The sequence below is a fragment of the Micromys minutus genome (assembly GCF_963924665.1).
Source record: "Micromys minutus genome assembly, chromosome: 11".
In the NCBI taxonomy this organism is placed as follows: Eukaryota; Metazoa; Chordata; class Mammalia; order Rodentia; family Muridae; genus Micromys; species Micromys minutus.
In genome coordinates, this window is record NC_137980.1 from 43,340,563 (window position 1) to 43,353,995 (window position 13,433).

General features: G+C 51.6%; 1 protein-coding gene across 1 annotated transcript; it reads right to left on the minus strand.

Annotated features, from left to right (window-relative positions):
• Positions 1–1,192: 1,192 nt before the first annotated feature.
• On the minus strand, positions 1,193–12,850 carry RBPJL (recombination signal binding protein for immunoglobulin kappa J region like; the record flags this gene model as incomplete). The annotated part of the gene is made up of 12 exons (XM_080924731.1): positions 1,193–1,463; positions 1,564–1,667; positions 1,784–1,939; positions 4,622–4,774; positions 4,962–5,071; positions 5,634–5,771; positions 7,496–7,670; positions 7,927–8,042; positions 8,196–8,266; positions 10,266–10,391; positions 11,560–11,662; positions 12,829–12,850. 12 exons carry the CDS (start codon positions 12,848–12,850, stop codon positions 1,193–1,195), a joined length of 1,545 nt encoding a protein of 514 aa, XP_080780857.1.
• Between the last annotated feature and the right edge of the window lie 583 nt (positions 12,851–13,433).

Sequence of the window (13,433 nt, forward strand, 5' to 3'; positions counted from 1 at the left end):
TATCGTCCTGTTGTCCCATGACTTCTGTCTGCCTTGTCCTGAGGAAGATGTGGTCTAAAGAGGTCCTGTGTTTGTCTCTGACTCTGCAGTATTTTTCTTGTTTCCTGTGGTGCTTTAAATATGGTTGGCCCAGGGAGTGGCACTATTAGGAGGTGTGGCCTGTTGGAGTAGGTGTGGCCCTGTTAGAGTAGGTGTGGCCTTGTTGAAGTAGGTGTGTCACTGTGGGTGTGGGCTTTAAGACCCTCACCCTAGCTGCTTGGAAGCTAGTCTTCTCCTAGTTGCTTTCAGATGGAGATACAGAGCTCTCAGCTCCTCCTGCACCATGCCTGCCTGGATGCTGCCATGTTCCTGCCTTGATGATAATGGACTGAACCTCTGAACCTGTAAGCCAGACCCAATTAAATGCTGTTCTTATGAGTTGCCTTGGTCATGGTGTCTGTTCACAGCAGTAAAACCCTAATTAAGACACTTGGCATGGGGGTATAACTAGTTGCTGGCTGCCGGGGTGGCAGCCATCTGCTGCTTTGGAACCCCGTTCCTCTCTACAGAGAGTCATAAAGATGCCAACTCCATCAGATTCTGACTTGGTCAGAATCCGGGGGGCACTCAGCACCCACCCCTACCCCTTATGATCCCTACTCCCAACACAGTGTTTGCTCATCTATACCTGGATACAGAAGGATCCCCTCAGGCTCTTCCTATTGGTCCAGAAGGAGAAGTGGCCATGGGAGAGTGAAGAGAGCAAAACCCGATTACCATCCTAGGCCTCTGCATGACTACTAACATTGTGGGTTAGTGACCTCTACTGAACCCAGATGGGGGTGTCATAGAATGTCACCATGGGCAGATGGATGCCAAGCTCTAAGAGGGACCTCATGGGGTCAGGGCCCAAGACATTCAAGTTTTACTTCAAGTAACTTGTTTTCAAGTGCGGACACAGGTGTCTGGAGAGTCAATCCTAGGCTTGGTTCCTCAGAATTGCGGAAGAGCCAGAAAGAGACAAAGGCGGGTGAATATCTACAAGGTTACAAAAAACCAGGAAGCATGCCACACCACGAAGACATTAGAACATCTCTCATGATTGACAGTTACTGTGTGTCAGCATGGCCTGAGGTCAGGTGAGATATCTCCCTCCTTCCTGCTCATTCGCCCTGAAGGACCACTGCGGGCCGGGAGTTAGCCACTGCACTGCCTAGGTGGGGCAGAAGAGGTGGAAGTTGGTGCGTGTGAACTCGTGGTGGATACTCTCCAAAAGCGCGTCTGCATCGGGGGCAGGCTCTTGGGCGTTGGGCGGCGGCCTAGTGCTGTACTCCGGGGTATAGGTGAAGGAGAAGGCACTGGGGTAGAAGAGCGCATCCCCGCGCAGCAGGCTGACGGGCACGGTGATGGGAGTGCGCAGCCACCGCCAGTCGCTGCAGAAGGCCGCCACGTCTGGCACCACGCACATCAAGGAACGGGGGCTCCTGCGGGCGGGGAGGGGCATGGAAGTTGCGACCCGATAGATTGTGGTCATTCCAGTCTCCGACCCCTCGACCCAAGCTGACCCTCGCCGTCTACCTGTACCTGTACATGGTTTCTGCCTCCACATCTCCGAACCACACCTTGAGCCCAGCGTGGAAGTTTTCTCCGTGCAGCTCCAGCGTGGCCACATCACCTCCACCGCTCAGCTGGGGATGGATGGGACCGGATGGAGGTGACAAGGAAGTGGTGGGGGTGGGGTGGGGGCGATAGAAGGAGCCTCCTGTCCGTCCCCCATTCCCAGAGTAGGCAGGTAGAGATTCACCTCCAGGGTGCTGATGAGAGGCACTGGAGTGACAGGCTCCAGAGTACAGGCCAGGCTGGTGCTGAAGGAGAACTCCACCGACTCCGTGCCAATGATGGTCCAGCAAGAGCTGTCGTTGAGCAGTGCCCTGTTGGCCTCCTTGGGGCAGAGGGAAGCCTAATGGGAAACCCAAGGGATGGAACTGAAGCTTCGCTAGTGGCCCGGATTATCAAGTTCTTCTTCTAAGCTTCCCAGTTTATCTGCCTTAGGGAGATTGGGTCAGACCCTCACTCACATTGTATGGACGTATGTATGTATGTATGTATGTATGTATGTATGTATGTATGTATGTATATGTATGTATGTATGTATGTATATGTACTTATATAAAACCAAACAGTCTTTCTTAGAAACAATATTTTTATTTGTAGTGTGTATTTGTATGTGTGTGTATGTACATGTGTGTTGTGTGTATTTGTTATGTGTGTATGTGTGTGTGTATGTATGTGTATGTGTGTGTGCGGTATGTCTGTGTGTGAGGGTATGTATGTGTGTGTGTGTGAGGGTATGTATGTGTGTGTGTATGTGTGTATGTCTGTGGGGGGGTATGTATGTGTGTGTATGTGTGTGTGTATGTGTGTATGTCTGTGGGGGGTATGTATGTGTGTGTATGTGTGTGTGTACAGGTGTGGAGGCCAGAGGCAGCTATCACTTGAGGTGTCTTTCTCAGTTGCTCTCTATCTTACGTTTTGAGTCAGAGTCTCTTACTGAATCAGAACTTGGCTCATCTGGCTATACCAACTGGCTTAGGAAAGTCCTGCGGTTCTCCTGTCTTTGCCTCCCAGGTGCTGGGATTTCTGTCGTGGGTCACCATGCTCAATTTTTCAAAATAGACATGAGTTCTGTGAGTTCTAGGGTATTAGATTCAGATGTCAGAGTAGGCATGGTAGGTGCTTTACCAGCTAGCCATTTCCCCAGCCCCAAGATTTTAGCATTCTCTTACTTAGAGTAAACTAAATCTTTGAACCAGCTTGGTTTCTTATAAACTAGTTTTCTTTCTTTTCTTTTTTAAAAAAAGATTTATTATATGTGAGTACACTGTCGCTGTCTTCAGACACACCAGAAGAGGGCGTCAGATCTCATTACAGATGGTTGTGAGCCGCCATGTGGTTGCTGGGAATTGAACTCAGGACCTCTGGAAGAGCAATCAGTGCTCTAACCACTGAGCCATGTCTCCAGCCCATAAATTAGTTTTCTTAAGTCATTCTTTCTTAGTACTGGGAACTGTGCATAGAATTCTGCACATGCTCAGTAGTCACGTTGCCAGGGAGCTGTATTTCCATTTCTCCTCTCTTTCAGACAAGGTCTCACTAAATTGCTCAGGCTGGCCTTGAACTCACGGTAGCACAACAGGCCTTGATCACTCTGCCTTTTGACCTTCGCCTCACAAATAGGGTTACAGCCTACCTCACCAGGCTCCTCTATGCAAAAATTATTTTTTTTCATATGTCTCTTTGTGTGTGTGTGTGTGTGTGTGTGTGAGAGAGAGAGAGAGAGAGAGAGAGAGAGAGAGAGAGAGAGAGAGAGAGCGCACAGGCCACAGGAGAGTGTCAGATTTCCTGGAACTGGAATTACAGGGAGTTGTGAGGTGCCTGACATGGGTGTTGGGGACCAAACTTTGGTTCTCTGAAAGAGCTGCAGATGCTTTACCCACTGCGCCGTCCAGTCACATCCGCTATCTTTTAACACTGTACAAGTCTGTGCCTTAACCAGGTGGTGGAGGCACACACCTTTAAACCCAGCCCTTGGGAGGCGGAGGCGGAGGCACAGGCAGGCCAATCTCTGAGTAGAGACCAGCCTGATCTACAGAGGGAGCTCCAGGACAGGTGGAGCTACACAGAGAAATCCTGTCTCCAATAAAACAAAACAAAGCTTCTCTGCCTTAACGTTCTGCATTTTTAGCTGGGAGCAGGTACTTATGCCAGCATTTGATAAGTGGAGGCCGGAGGATTGTGAACTCAAGGTCAGTCTTTGCTACTTAGAGAGTTCAAGGACAATTTATGAGTAAAACCTGTCTCAAACAAGCACACAAAACTGAAAATAATGATAATACTTTCTGTGAAGAAATATTATTCAGTAATAATCTCCCCCACTGCCTTCAAGACAGGGTTTCTCTGTATAGCCCTGGCTGTCCTGGAACTTGCTCTATAGACCAGGCTGGTTTCAAACTCAGAGATCGGTCTGCCTCTGCCTCCCCAGTGCTGGGATTACAGGCATGTACCACCTGGCTATAATTATTGTTTTCTATATTTTATTAGTCCATCTACTAACATTCCAGAATAATATTTTGGGAGGAATCTTACTTAATAATTATTGTTTTCCACACTGTATGATTTTGTGCCTTGACATCCTATAACTTTGCTCAACATTATCCAATACCATTTTCTACTATGATTTTCTCTGTATCCTGCATTTTTCTTTTTATTTATGTAAACGGGTTTATGCCATATATGTGTGACATTCAGAGGACAGAAAGAGGTGCCAGATCCCCTAAAGCTGAAGCTACAGGTGGTTGTGAAGTTATGGGCCCCCATGTGGGTGCTAGGAATTAAACTTGGAACCTTTGGGAGAGCAACGAGTGCTTTTAACTACTGAGTCACCTCCAATTTTGTATCCCAGTGTCGTAAAGCCCCGGGCAGGAATACTATTTACTAATAGTAATCACATCGTTTTTCTACATTCTATGACTTTTAGTCTTCGGGGGGCCGCACTATTCCCTTAAGGAGTAGCCTTCGTGGAGATGAGCTACATTCTATGGCTGGGTTCTGCCTGGGACGCTTGGCAGTCTCTGCTTCTCACCTGGAATCGAACCACCTTTTCTGTGGCCAGACATAAGTAGGTGCCAGCCCCTCCTGGGGTGTCACCTGGAAACTGGAATGCGCACTTGTGCAGCTGAGATATGGGCTCGTCCACGTCAAGGAGGGCACACTGCTTGGCCACTTTTCGGATGATCTGCAGCAGAGGAGAGGAGGGAGAGTGGGGGGGTTTATTTGCAGGGCCCCCAGAGGCTCCTCATGCTGTCAGGCAGTTCTGGCATGGGGCACACTCCCATTAAATGCTAAGAGAGGTGTCTTTATGCCTTGAGGCCTCACCCTCCAGCCCTGTCCACAATGGCTACCGTTCTGAACTGATCTCGTACCATAGGAGGCAGTGTGAGGCCTGTGACAGTGCAGACAAGCTGCACCAGAGAGCCATAGCGGATGTAACCTTCCTGGGGTGGGAAGTCCCCTTGGGGACAGTGCCCATCAGCTGGAGATGAGAGAAAGAAAGGAACAAAAAGTTCATTACTTCTCAAACGCTGTCTCTTCACCTCTGGCTTTACCTCACACCGCAGATGGCCACCAGGAAAGAAGCTAAGACCGAGATTCTAATCCCGGTGAGGTAGTCCGTGGTCATCCACACAAAGGTGTGTTCCCTGGGACAGTCACTTATTGGCTGAAGGAGAAAGGTCATAGCTAACCACTGGGATCAGAAGAGATCGGGTTACTGACTGACTCAGGGCCAAGGGCAAGCCTTCCTCTTTGTCCCCAAGGTTCAGTTACGCAGCTCTACCTTCCTGCAGCATTGATTAAATAGGCTAACACACATGGCGTACCCAGCCCGCACCTGTTCATGTGATTACCCAGGTGGAGGATGAAGGCTAACACACATGGCATACCCAGCCTGCACCTGTTCATGTGATTACCCAGGTGGAGGATGAAGACTAACACACATGGCGTACCCAGCCCGCACCTGTTCATGTGATTACCCAGGTGGAGGATGAAGACTAACACACATGGCGTACCCAGCCCGCACCTGTTCATGTGATTACCCAGGTGGAGGGTGAAGGCCGCCCACTGTCTTGCACTGGCCACAAAGGCTCCATCTTCCACAGAGAGGTAGCGCGTGGACACTGTCTGGGAGCGCAGGCGATTGAAAAGGGAGACCTTTGAGCCCGAGGAGATGCACACTGTGTGGGGGGTGTGGAGTCAGTACCCTGGCCTTGTGTGTTCCGTCAGACTCTGAAGATAATCTTCTGACCCACATGGCAGCCTGGCTAATATGCCCACTGGCTAGGACGAAATGGGCATTTGTATCTCATAGCCTTTTGTCCAGGGCCTTGCCTGCTCCTGTCTTGGTTCTGAACTTGCCAGCTCCCTGGTACAAATGGACATCCTTCGATGACATGAGCAGAGTTTGTCGAGTTACTCAGGATTTCATTGTAGCAGGCCTGGTGCTGGGTACTGGGTATGGGTGTGGGAATTGGGTCCAGCTTTGCTCCGAAAGAGTCTGGAGGCCATGAATACAAAATGCTAACTCCGTGTGTTAAAGGCTAAGTTAAGGAGGCCTTCTTGGGGGGATGGAGGTGTGGGGGAGTGTGAAGCAGGTAGGAGTTGCATAGATGGTTGCTGGGTAAAGACCTCATGTGTGGAAGAACAAGGGGACTTTCCTAGAGCTCCGCATGACTTCCAGCCTGTGGCATACTCTCTGTCCCAGACCCATTTTCTCACTGAACTTAGACCAGCTGGGGATAAGGCACAGGGCAGAGTGCCGTTCATCCCCTCCCAGTGCTGGACAGACTGTTGGCTTTCCACGCATACCCAGCCCAAACCCCTTCCATTTAATTTATTAGACAATAGAGCCTTTCTTCCCCTTTTCTGTATGTGTGTGCAGGGGTGTGTCTGGATGCACCCAGCTGTGTGTTTGTGGGTGTTGAGGCCGGAGTTAGACTCCTAGCACCTTCCTCTATTACCTTATTCTCTGAAATAGCTCTCACCAGATTGAGAACTCACTATTTTTGGCTATAGAGTAGTCGGAGAGGGATCCTGCTGTCTGCTTGCTCAGAGCTGGGATCACTGGAGTCTGCAGCCACTTGGACTCCTTTCTGCATTTGCATTGCAAGCACCTGACCATCTCCCCATCCTTTGCTTTTCTAAACACATATGTCCGCTCAGTTCATTCTCATTCCCATAGAGGAGATCAGGCTAGCAAACGTAAGGACAGGATTGGAAGCCAGACTGCCCCAAATTCTTCACTCTTAACCATTCCACTAGACGTCCTTGCCGTCCACTTTTGCTGAGTACCAAGGGCCAGCCAGAACACTGCTTGGGACTGGGACACTCCGTGGGATTTTTACGTAACATGAAGGAGCTGGGTTCTGGAGTCTACCGAGTCATGGTCACTTCCAGACTCGGGGATACTTTCTGGGTGACAGTCTCAAGCAAGCCACATGGTACGCTATACTGAAATCAACCAATCGGCCCACCCTTTCTCCTTCCTTCTCTCTCTCCCTCTCTTCTTCTCTTCCTCTCTCTTAGGCTGGCCCTCCTAGGATCAGGGTCCACCTGTTTTAGATTGATCTCTGAGTACTGGAATCACACACGTGAGCCACCATCTTTGGCTGATGCAACTTCCTTAGGGTTATTTTAAATTTGTTCTGGGCTTGGCAGCTGGCTGCAGCTTTTGTCCGTTTTGAGTCCCCCACTGTCATCCTCAAGTCTGGTATCCTCTTTCCTGCGTCCTGTCTGCAATCTGTATGTATGTGTCTCTTCTCTTAGTCTAGGCTAACCGCTCCAGACCCGTCCCTTCTTTCTACCCAGAATCCACCTCTCAGCCCCGACTCCACACTTGCACCCCCTCCCATTTTTGCATCTCTGGGTTTGCGTTGCACCCTTTCACCCCACGCCCTCTCACGGTCTGTGTTTTTCAGCGACTGCTTCTTCTGTGAAGGCTTGGAGATCACCTTGATGAGGCGACTGTGGAACGTGCCCAGCTCCCGGCCTCCTCGCTGCACCAGCTTTAGCACTAGCCGGAAGTGCTTCCTCTTGTCGGTGTCGGAGATGTACAGGGTCTTGGCACAACCAAATTCCTAGGAGGCTCAAGGGGATGGGGCCGGTCTTACCGTAACTCTGCCAGCGGACGAGCCAGCCTCCCGCAGTTATGGCATCCTGACATTAGACATGACTAGAAGCCGTACTAGCATAGGCTTTAGGTCAGAACCCACCCTTTGGCCTCCCCAATCGCCTCTTGGCTTTTGGAGGGAACTTGGGGAATCTACAGTCTTGCCTCTGCAAAGAAGAGGCGGGGCTAAGAGCAGAATCGGATGTTCTCTCTTGCAGTCTCACCCTGGAGTCCGGCTGCTCTTCAAAGTTCAACTTCTGGGTCTCGGGAGCGCTGCCGGACGCGCCGTCCAGTCCCATGTAACCGCAGACGGTGGGCCCGGTCTCCGCAGACTGGTGGGCTGGAAAAAGACGGAATAACCCCTGCAAGAACTGGAGAAGGCTCGGGTGCGGGTCAAACTTAGTTCTTGCCGCCAGAGGGCGCAGCGAGACTGCGCCTGCACCCGGCTGGACTGTGGAGAACCGAACTACAGCCCCGCTCAGGGCGCTCTCACCTTGGTCTTGCATTGGCTTGACCCTCCAGCCGGGACCGGCGAGGTAGACACAGGGCGGAGGGCAGAAGAACCTGGGAACACGTACATCATTTTCACTGTCTTAAAAGTGTCTCAAGGTGGCATAAACTAAAGAGTTATGACTCCTCTCTCCCTGAGTCAACCCAATTAAGGCAGTGCATTCTTATGCTTATTAGACCCCAGCAGTAAGTCCTGCCCACTCCATCTTCAAAACAAATCTGGACTCCGTTAGATTCCTACTAACTCCACCTTGGTCCTAACTACTATCTTGCCTTCCCCATCTCAGCCTTCCAACTGTCTCTCCCTTGATACTGCTGCCTCTTTTAATTTGTCCCCCCCCCCCACAGCAATCAGATTGCTTAAAAGATACATTTATCTATGTATACAAGAGCTCTGTTTGCATGTATACTTGTATGCCAGAAGAGGCCATCAGACAGAAGAGGGCATCAGATCCCATTACGGATCGTTGTGAGCCACCATGTGGTTGCTGGGATTTGAACTCAGGTCCTCTGGAAGAGCAGTCAGTGGTAGGAACCACTGAGGCAACTCTCCAGCCCAGATTACTTCTTAAATAACAGTTGGCTCCGTAGGTAAAATGCTTGCCAGGGCAAATGTGATAACTTGACTTCAATGTTGAGAACCCATCAACAGGAGAAAGAGAAATGACTGTACAGCTTACTACACAGGTTGTCCTCTTACCTCCACAGAAACTGTGACAACAAAACATCTACACAGTACCAGCGCCACCACCAGCAGCAACAACAATAACAATAACAACAATAAGAATAACAGTCAAGGGGTAGGAGAGACTGCTCAGTGGTTAAGAGTACTGGCTACTCTTTAGAGGTTCCGAGTTCAACTCCCAGCATCCTTGTGGTGGCTCACAACCATCTGTAATGGGATCTGATGCCCTCTTCTGGTGTGTAGACATGCATTTAGACAGAGTACCCATATATATAATAGATAAATCTGGAATGAAATAATGGTTAAATTAAGTTGGGTGTGGCGGCTGTTATCCTAAACCCAGCATGGAAGGGATGGAGCCTCTGAGGCAGGAGGATTAGTACAGGTTCAAGTCCAGCCTGTGTGTGCTACAGAGTTCAGAGTCTGTCACTCCCCCAAAATATAACAAAAAGCAGTATTATTAATAATAAATAAAAAGGGGGCTGGAGAGATGGCTCAGTGGTTAAGAGCACTGACTGCTCTCCCAGAGGTCCTGAGTTCAATCCCCAGCAACCACATGGTGGCTCACAACCATCTGTAATGGGATCTGATGCCCTCTTCTGGTGTGTTTGAAGATAGCAACTGTGCACGCATATACAATAAATAAAGAAAGAAAGAAAGAAAGAAAGAAAGACACGAGTCAAATTGTGATGCCCTCTTATCAACATCCTTATTGGTTTAAAAATCCCCAGTCCTCACGTGACTGGAACACTGTCCACTTCCCTTGCTCATCTTTTCTAACGTCTCCCTCTTCTGTCCAGTGTCCCCCTTTGTCCTCTCACAGTACTAGGGGTACAGTCTTGTGGTCCTTGCAGTTCCTGCTGCTTCCAGCTGGAAGCATTTCCTGGAGTCTTGTCATGCCTGGCTCCATTTCAGCACTGTGACATCAGTTTTAATGTCACTTCCTAAGAAGCCCCTTGACCTCCTTGACCTTTTAAGCTAAGGTATCGCCCCCTTTCAGTTTCTAATCTGTGACTCCACCCTGTTTTCCTCCTGGCCCTCCCCACAATCTTAAATACATTGCTTGCTGGAAGAAGAGACTGTATCTGGGTTGCTCAGCTGGAGGCTTGGTGCCCAGCAGGGACCCTGGTGCGTGGCCCTTAGTAAGTAGCAGCATGAATGGATGATGGTCCGGGATGCAGGGATCTGACAGTCACTGTTAAATTCTGCTCTAGATCCCAGGCCGGGGAACAGGTCCCTGGCTGGACAATAGCTTATGTGTCAGCCTCGAGGCCTCCAAGATGTTATGGAAGCTAAGTGGTGGTCGGTTTGGAGGGATGCCTTGGGCTGAAGGCTGAGAGCTGGGTGGAGGGATATGGAGTCTCCTACCGTTTCTCGTTTCCATAGGATTTCTGAGCCACCTTGGCATGCAGGATCCACACAGTCTGCTCACATCTTTGCTGCAGGCATGCACGCACGCCTTCCCTTAGCATGGCGGCATGCTCTGGGGGTGACCTAGGAATGGGGTTGGGCCAACGGGCCACAGGAAGGAGAGTCAAAAGTTGAGTTGGCACAAGGCCCACTGCTGAAGGCAAATGAGCTGGAGTGGGAGACTGGCTTTACATTCTCCAAGGGATCTGGGCAAGAAGCGTTAGACAAAGAGGAGGGAGGGCTTGGATCACGAGCTAAATGTTTGTGTTTCAAGAAGCCTGCATAGATCCCACCCGGATCACCCAGGTGCTACACTATGTGGGTGGCTTCCCGGCTGTTGTAGTCCGGGGCCAAGTGTTTAAAAGCCCTACATTTGGTTCTCATATGGAGGTGGGCTTTGTGGAAATAGTAATTAAGCTTTCAACTCATTAGGGGAAACAGCCTTTGCGGGCTCCAGGTCCAGAGCACAACCTCGATTCCAGCAGGCACACGAGTGTAAATATGAACGGCTCCAAACCGCGTTACCAGGATGGGGGCGGATCTGAGTCTTTCTGATGCCCAAACAACACCCTGGCTTAACGCTACGGGGGGGGGGGGTTCTTTTCTTTGAATGTAGCATGAACCGGGTCAGTTCTTTGGGGTCTGTTGCTTGTCATTCTGGGAGTTTGAGAGACGAGGATGGGTCTCTCAAAGCCTGCACAATTAAACGTAAACGAGTCTGTGGTGGGACATATTTGGGAAATTAGCAGGCTGGGCCCTGAAGAGGGTTGAGAACTCCGAGGCTGTTCTTTTGAGTCTTTTTACCCTCACGGCCATCTAGGCCTTTCACCACCCCTGGAAGGGACAACGGAGGGCAAGAGTCGGGCGCGTCCTCGGAAGCCCAGCCAGGCCAGGCAGGCGGAGGCCAGGACCGCTCCGCCTCTTGGGGCTCTCCTTTGGGAAGTGTCTCGTGTAGGATTCCAAAGCATTCCGGCTGCCCGAGGTGTGGCCGCCCTACTCCAGCTGTAGCCGAATTCCGGCCCGCAGCTCGCGCCTGCAGCTCCCAGAGCAGCAGGAGAAGGGGGCGCCGTGCTTTCAGGGGCCAGGGTGTTGAGAGGAAGGGGGAGATCGCTCCCTGCCAGTGGGAGGGGTCGCAGCCCGCGCTCCCCCTCCCCACCCGCCCGCGCCAGGTTAAATGCAGCTGCCGCTTGGGCTCGCCCTAGCTGTCTGGCATTCCCCACTCAGGGCAAGCTGCCCACGCTGCCGCCGTTACCTGGTCCAACTCCCCAGGAGGCTGGGCCCGTCGCTCTGCAGCCGCACCTCTGAGCTGTCCGGCAGGCTCAGGTGAGTCAAAGGGCCCGGGGGCACCGAGGGGTCTGCAGGGAAGCCGGCGTGAAACCGGTTAAGGGGGACAGTTCTTAAGAGCCTACGTGTCCAGTGTCCAGGTCTAACCTGCAGTGCGTTTTCCGATCCCCTCCAGCAAGGCCAACAAAAAACAGGTCCTCCTTTCCTACTCGCCTCTCTCCATGTCTGGCACCTTCCCAAAGTGTCCATTCCAGGTTAGTTCTTGAACTCATAGACCTCTTTCGAGTGCACTTTCCCTATCTTAGGGGCATCCAAGAAACTTTCTCTTCAATGCAAGGATCCTTATCAGGAGACCTGGGCTCGCTCTAAAGGGCCACCACTTCAAAGCAAGCCTTTGAACGGTAGTGGCTCTCTTTGCCCTCCCTGGACCGACTTTCCCCCGTGGAGCAGCGGGTTTGGAAAATTGAAGTTGAGCCGGCTGGCCGGCCGCTGTTTTGACTTTCTAAGAGTCCTGGGGCGCAACTGAGGTGACATCTAGTGCGCTTTGGTTTAAGCCAAGAGCAGGATAAGGGAGCCCTTAGTCAAGAGTCAACCCTGAATGCCAAGGCCCGGTGGACTTTTACTCAGATGCTTGTACCGGGGCGCTGCCTGCCTTTGACAGCCCACACTAGAAAAGGCTTGTCCTTCCTCCTCCCTCCACCATCAAGCATCTGGCACATCTAGCTAGCTCACCACCTTACCACGACAGACCCTGCCAGAAGGAATTTTGTTCTTCTGCCCTTCCTGGAAAGGCAGAAGGGAGAAGAGTCCCGGATAGGAGGCCGGCCTGGAGTCAGTCACGCACCCGGCCTTGCTCAGAATGGGCTCATTCAAGGAGCTGGGGGAGGGGGGAAGGGGGCCCGCGGTGGGTTAGGGGGCGCTGGCCTACTCTGCCAAGAAACCACAGAAAAATGGATAGAGCAGGCTCAGTGTGCCGCGTGGGGGTGGGGTAGGGAAGGGAAGAAAGGCTTAGTGATTCTTAGGTGCAAGGGAACCAGGCTGCTCTGGAGAGACAGGGGTGGGGTCGGGGTGGGATGGGGTGAGAGCTGGGTTTAGTTCTGTGCCTGGAGACCAGCTGGCAGCCTTATTGGGCCCCACATTTTCCATCCGTACAGTGTGTGTGTGTGTGTGTGTGTGTGTGTTCCCTTCGTGGTCCTCAGAGGACCTAGTTAGGTTACGCAGGAGGGAGAAGGCTCACCTGTTGTCTCCTCGGGGTCCATGGCCGGCCGTCGAGGCCCAGGCCGCTCTCTCGCTGCCTTCTGGACACGTCTACTGCCCCTGTCTTCGATCACTGTTCACACCTTTAAACCCCGATCCGATCCTCGCTGGGGATTTATCTCGTCCAAGCCTAATCTCCAAGGTCCCCGGACTCCCAGCCGCTGTTTGCTCTGGGCAGGGACACCTGCTGGGCCGACTCAGGCTTCCCACGGCAGTAGAAGCCAGACCCAGCAGGCGCCCCCTGGCGGCCACTCGTAAGAGCAGGCGAGTGACACAGACACTGAGGCGTTTCTTGTGCAGGAGCCCATGCACTGGCCTACCACTAAGAACCCGGACCCCAAAAGCTGCTCTTGGTGTGGCTGGGGTGTGGTACGGGGATGGCGGAAGATGGGGAAATGACTTCTGTCTGTGAATAAGAGAGTGTGGAGCACTTTAGCTGACTCACACACCAGATAGACAGGACTCTCTCGGCCACGTCCACTTTCCTGCTATAAGGTGTTGGGTAACAGCGTTAAATTTCTTCAGGTCTCTGTTTCTGAATAGGTAGAACCGAACCAACAGCAGCTTTAAATGCCGGAACTACAC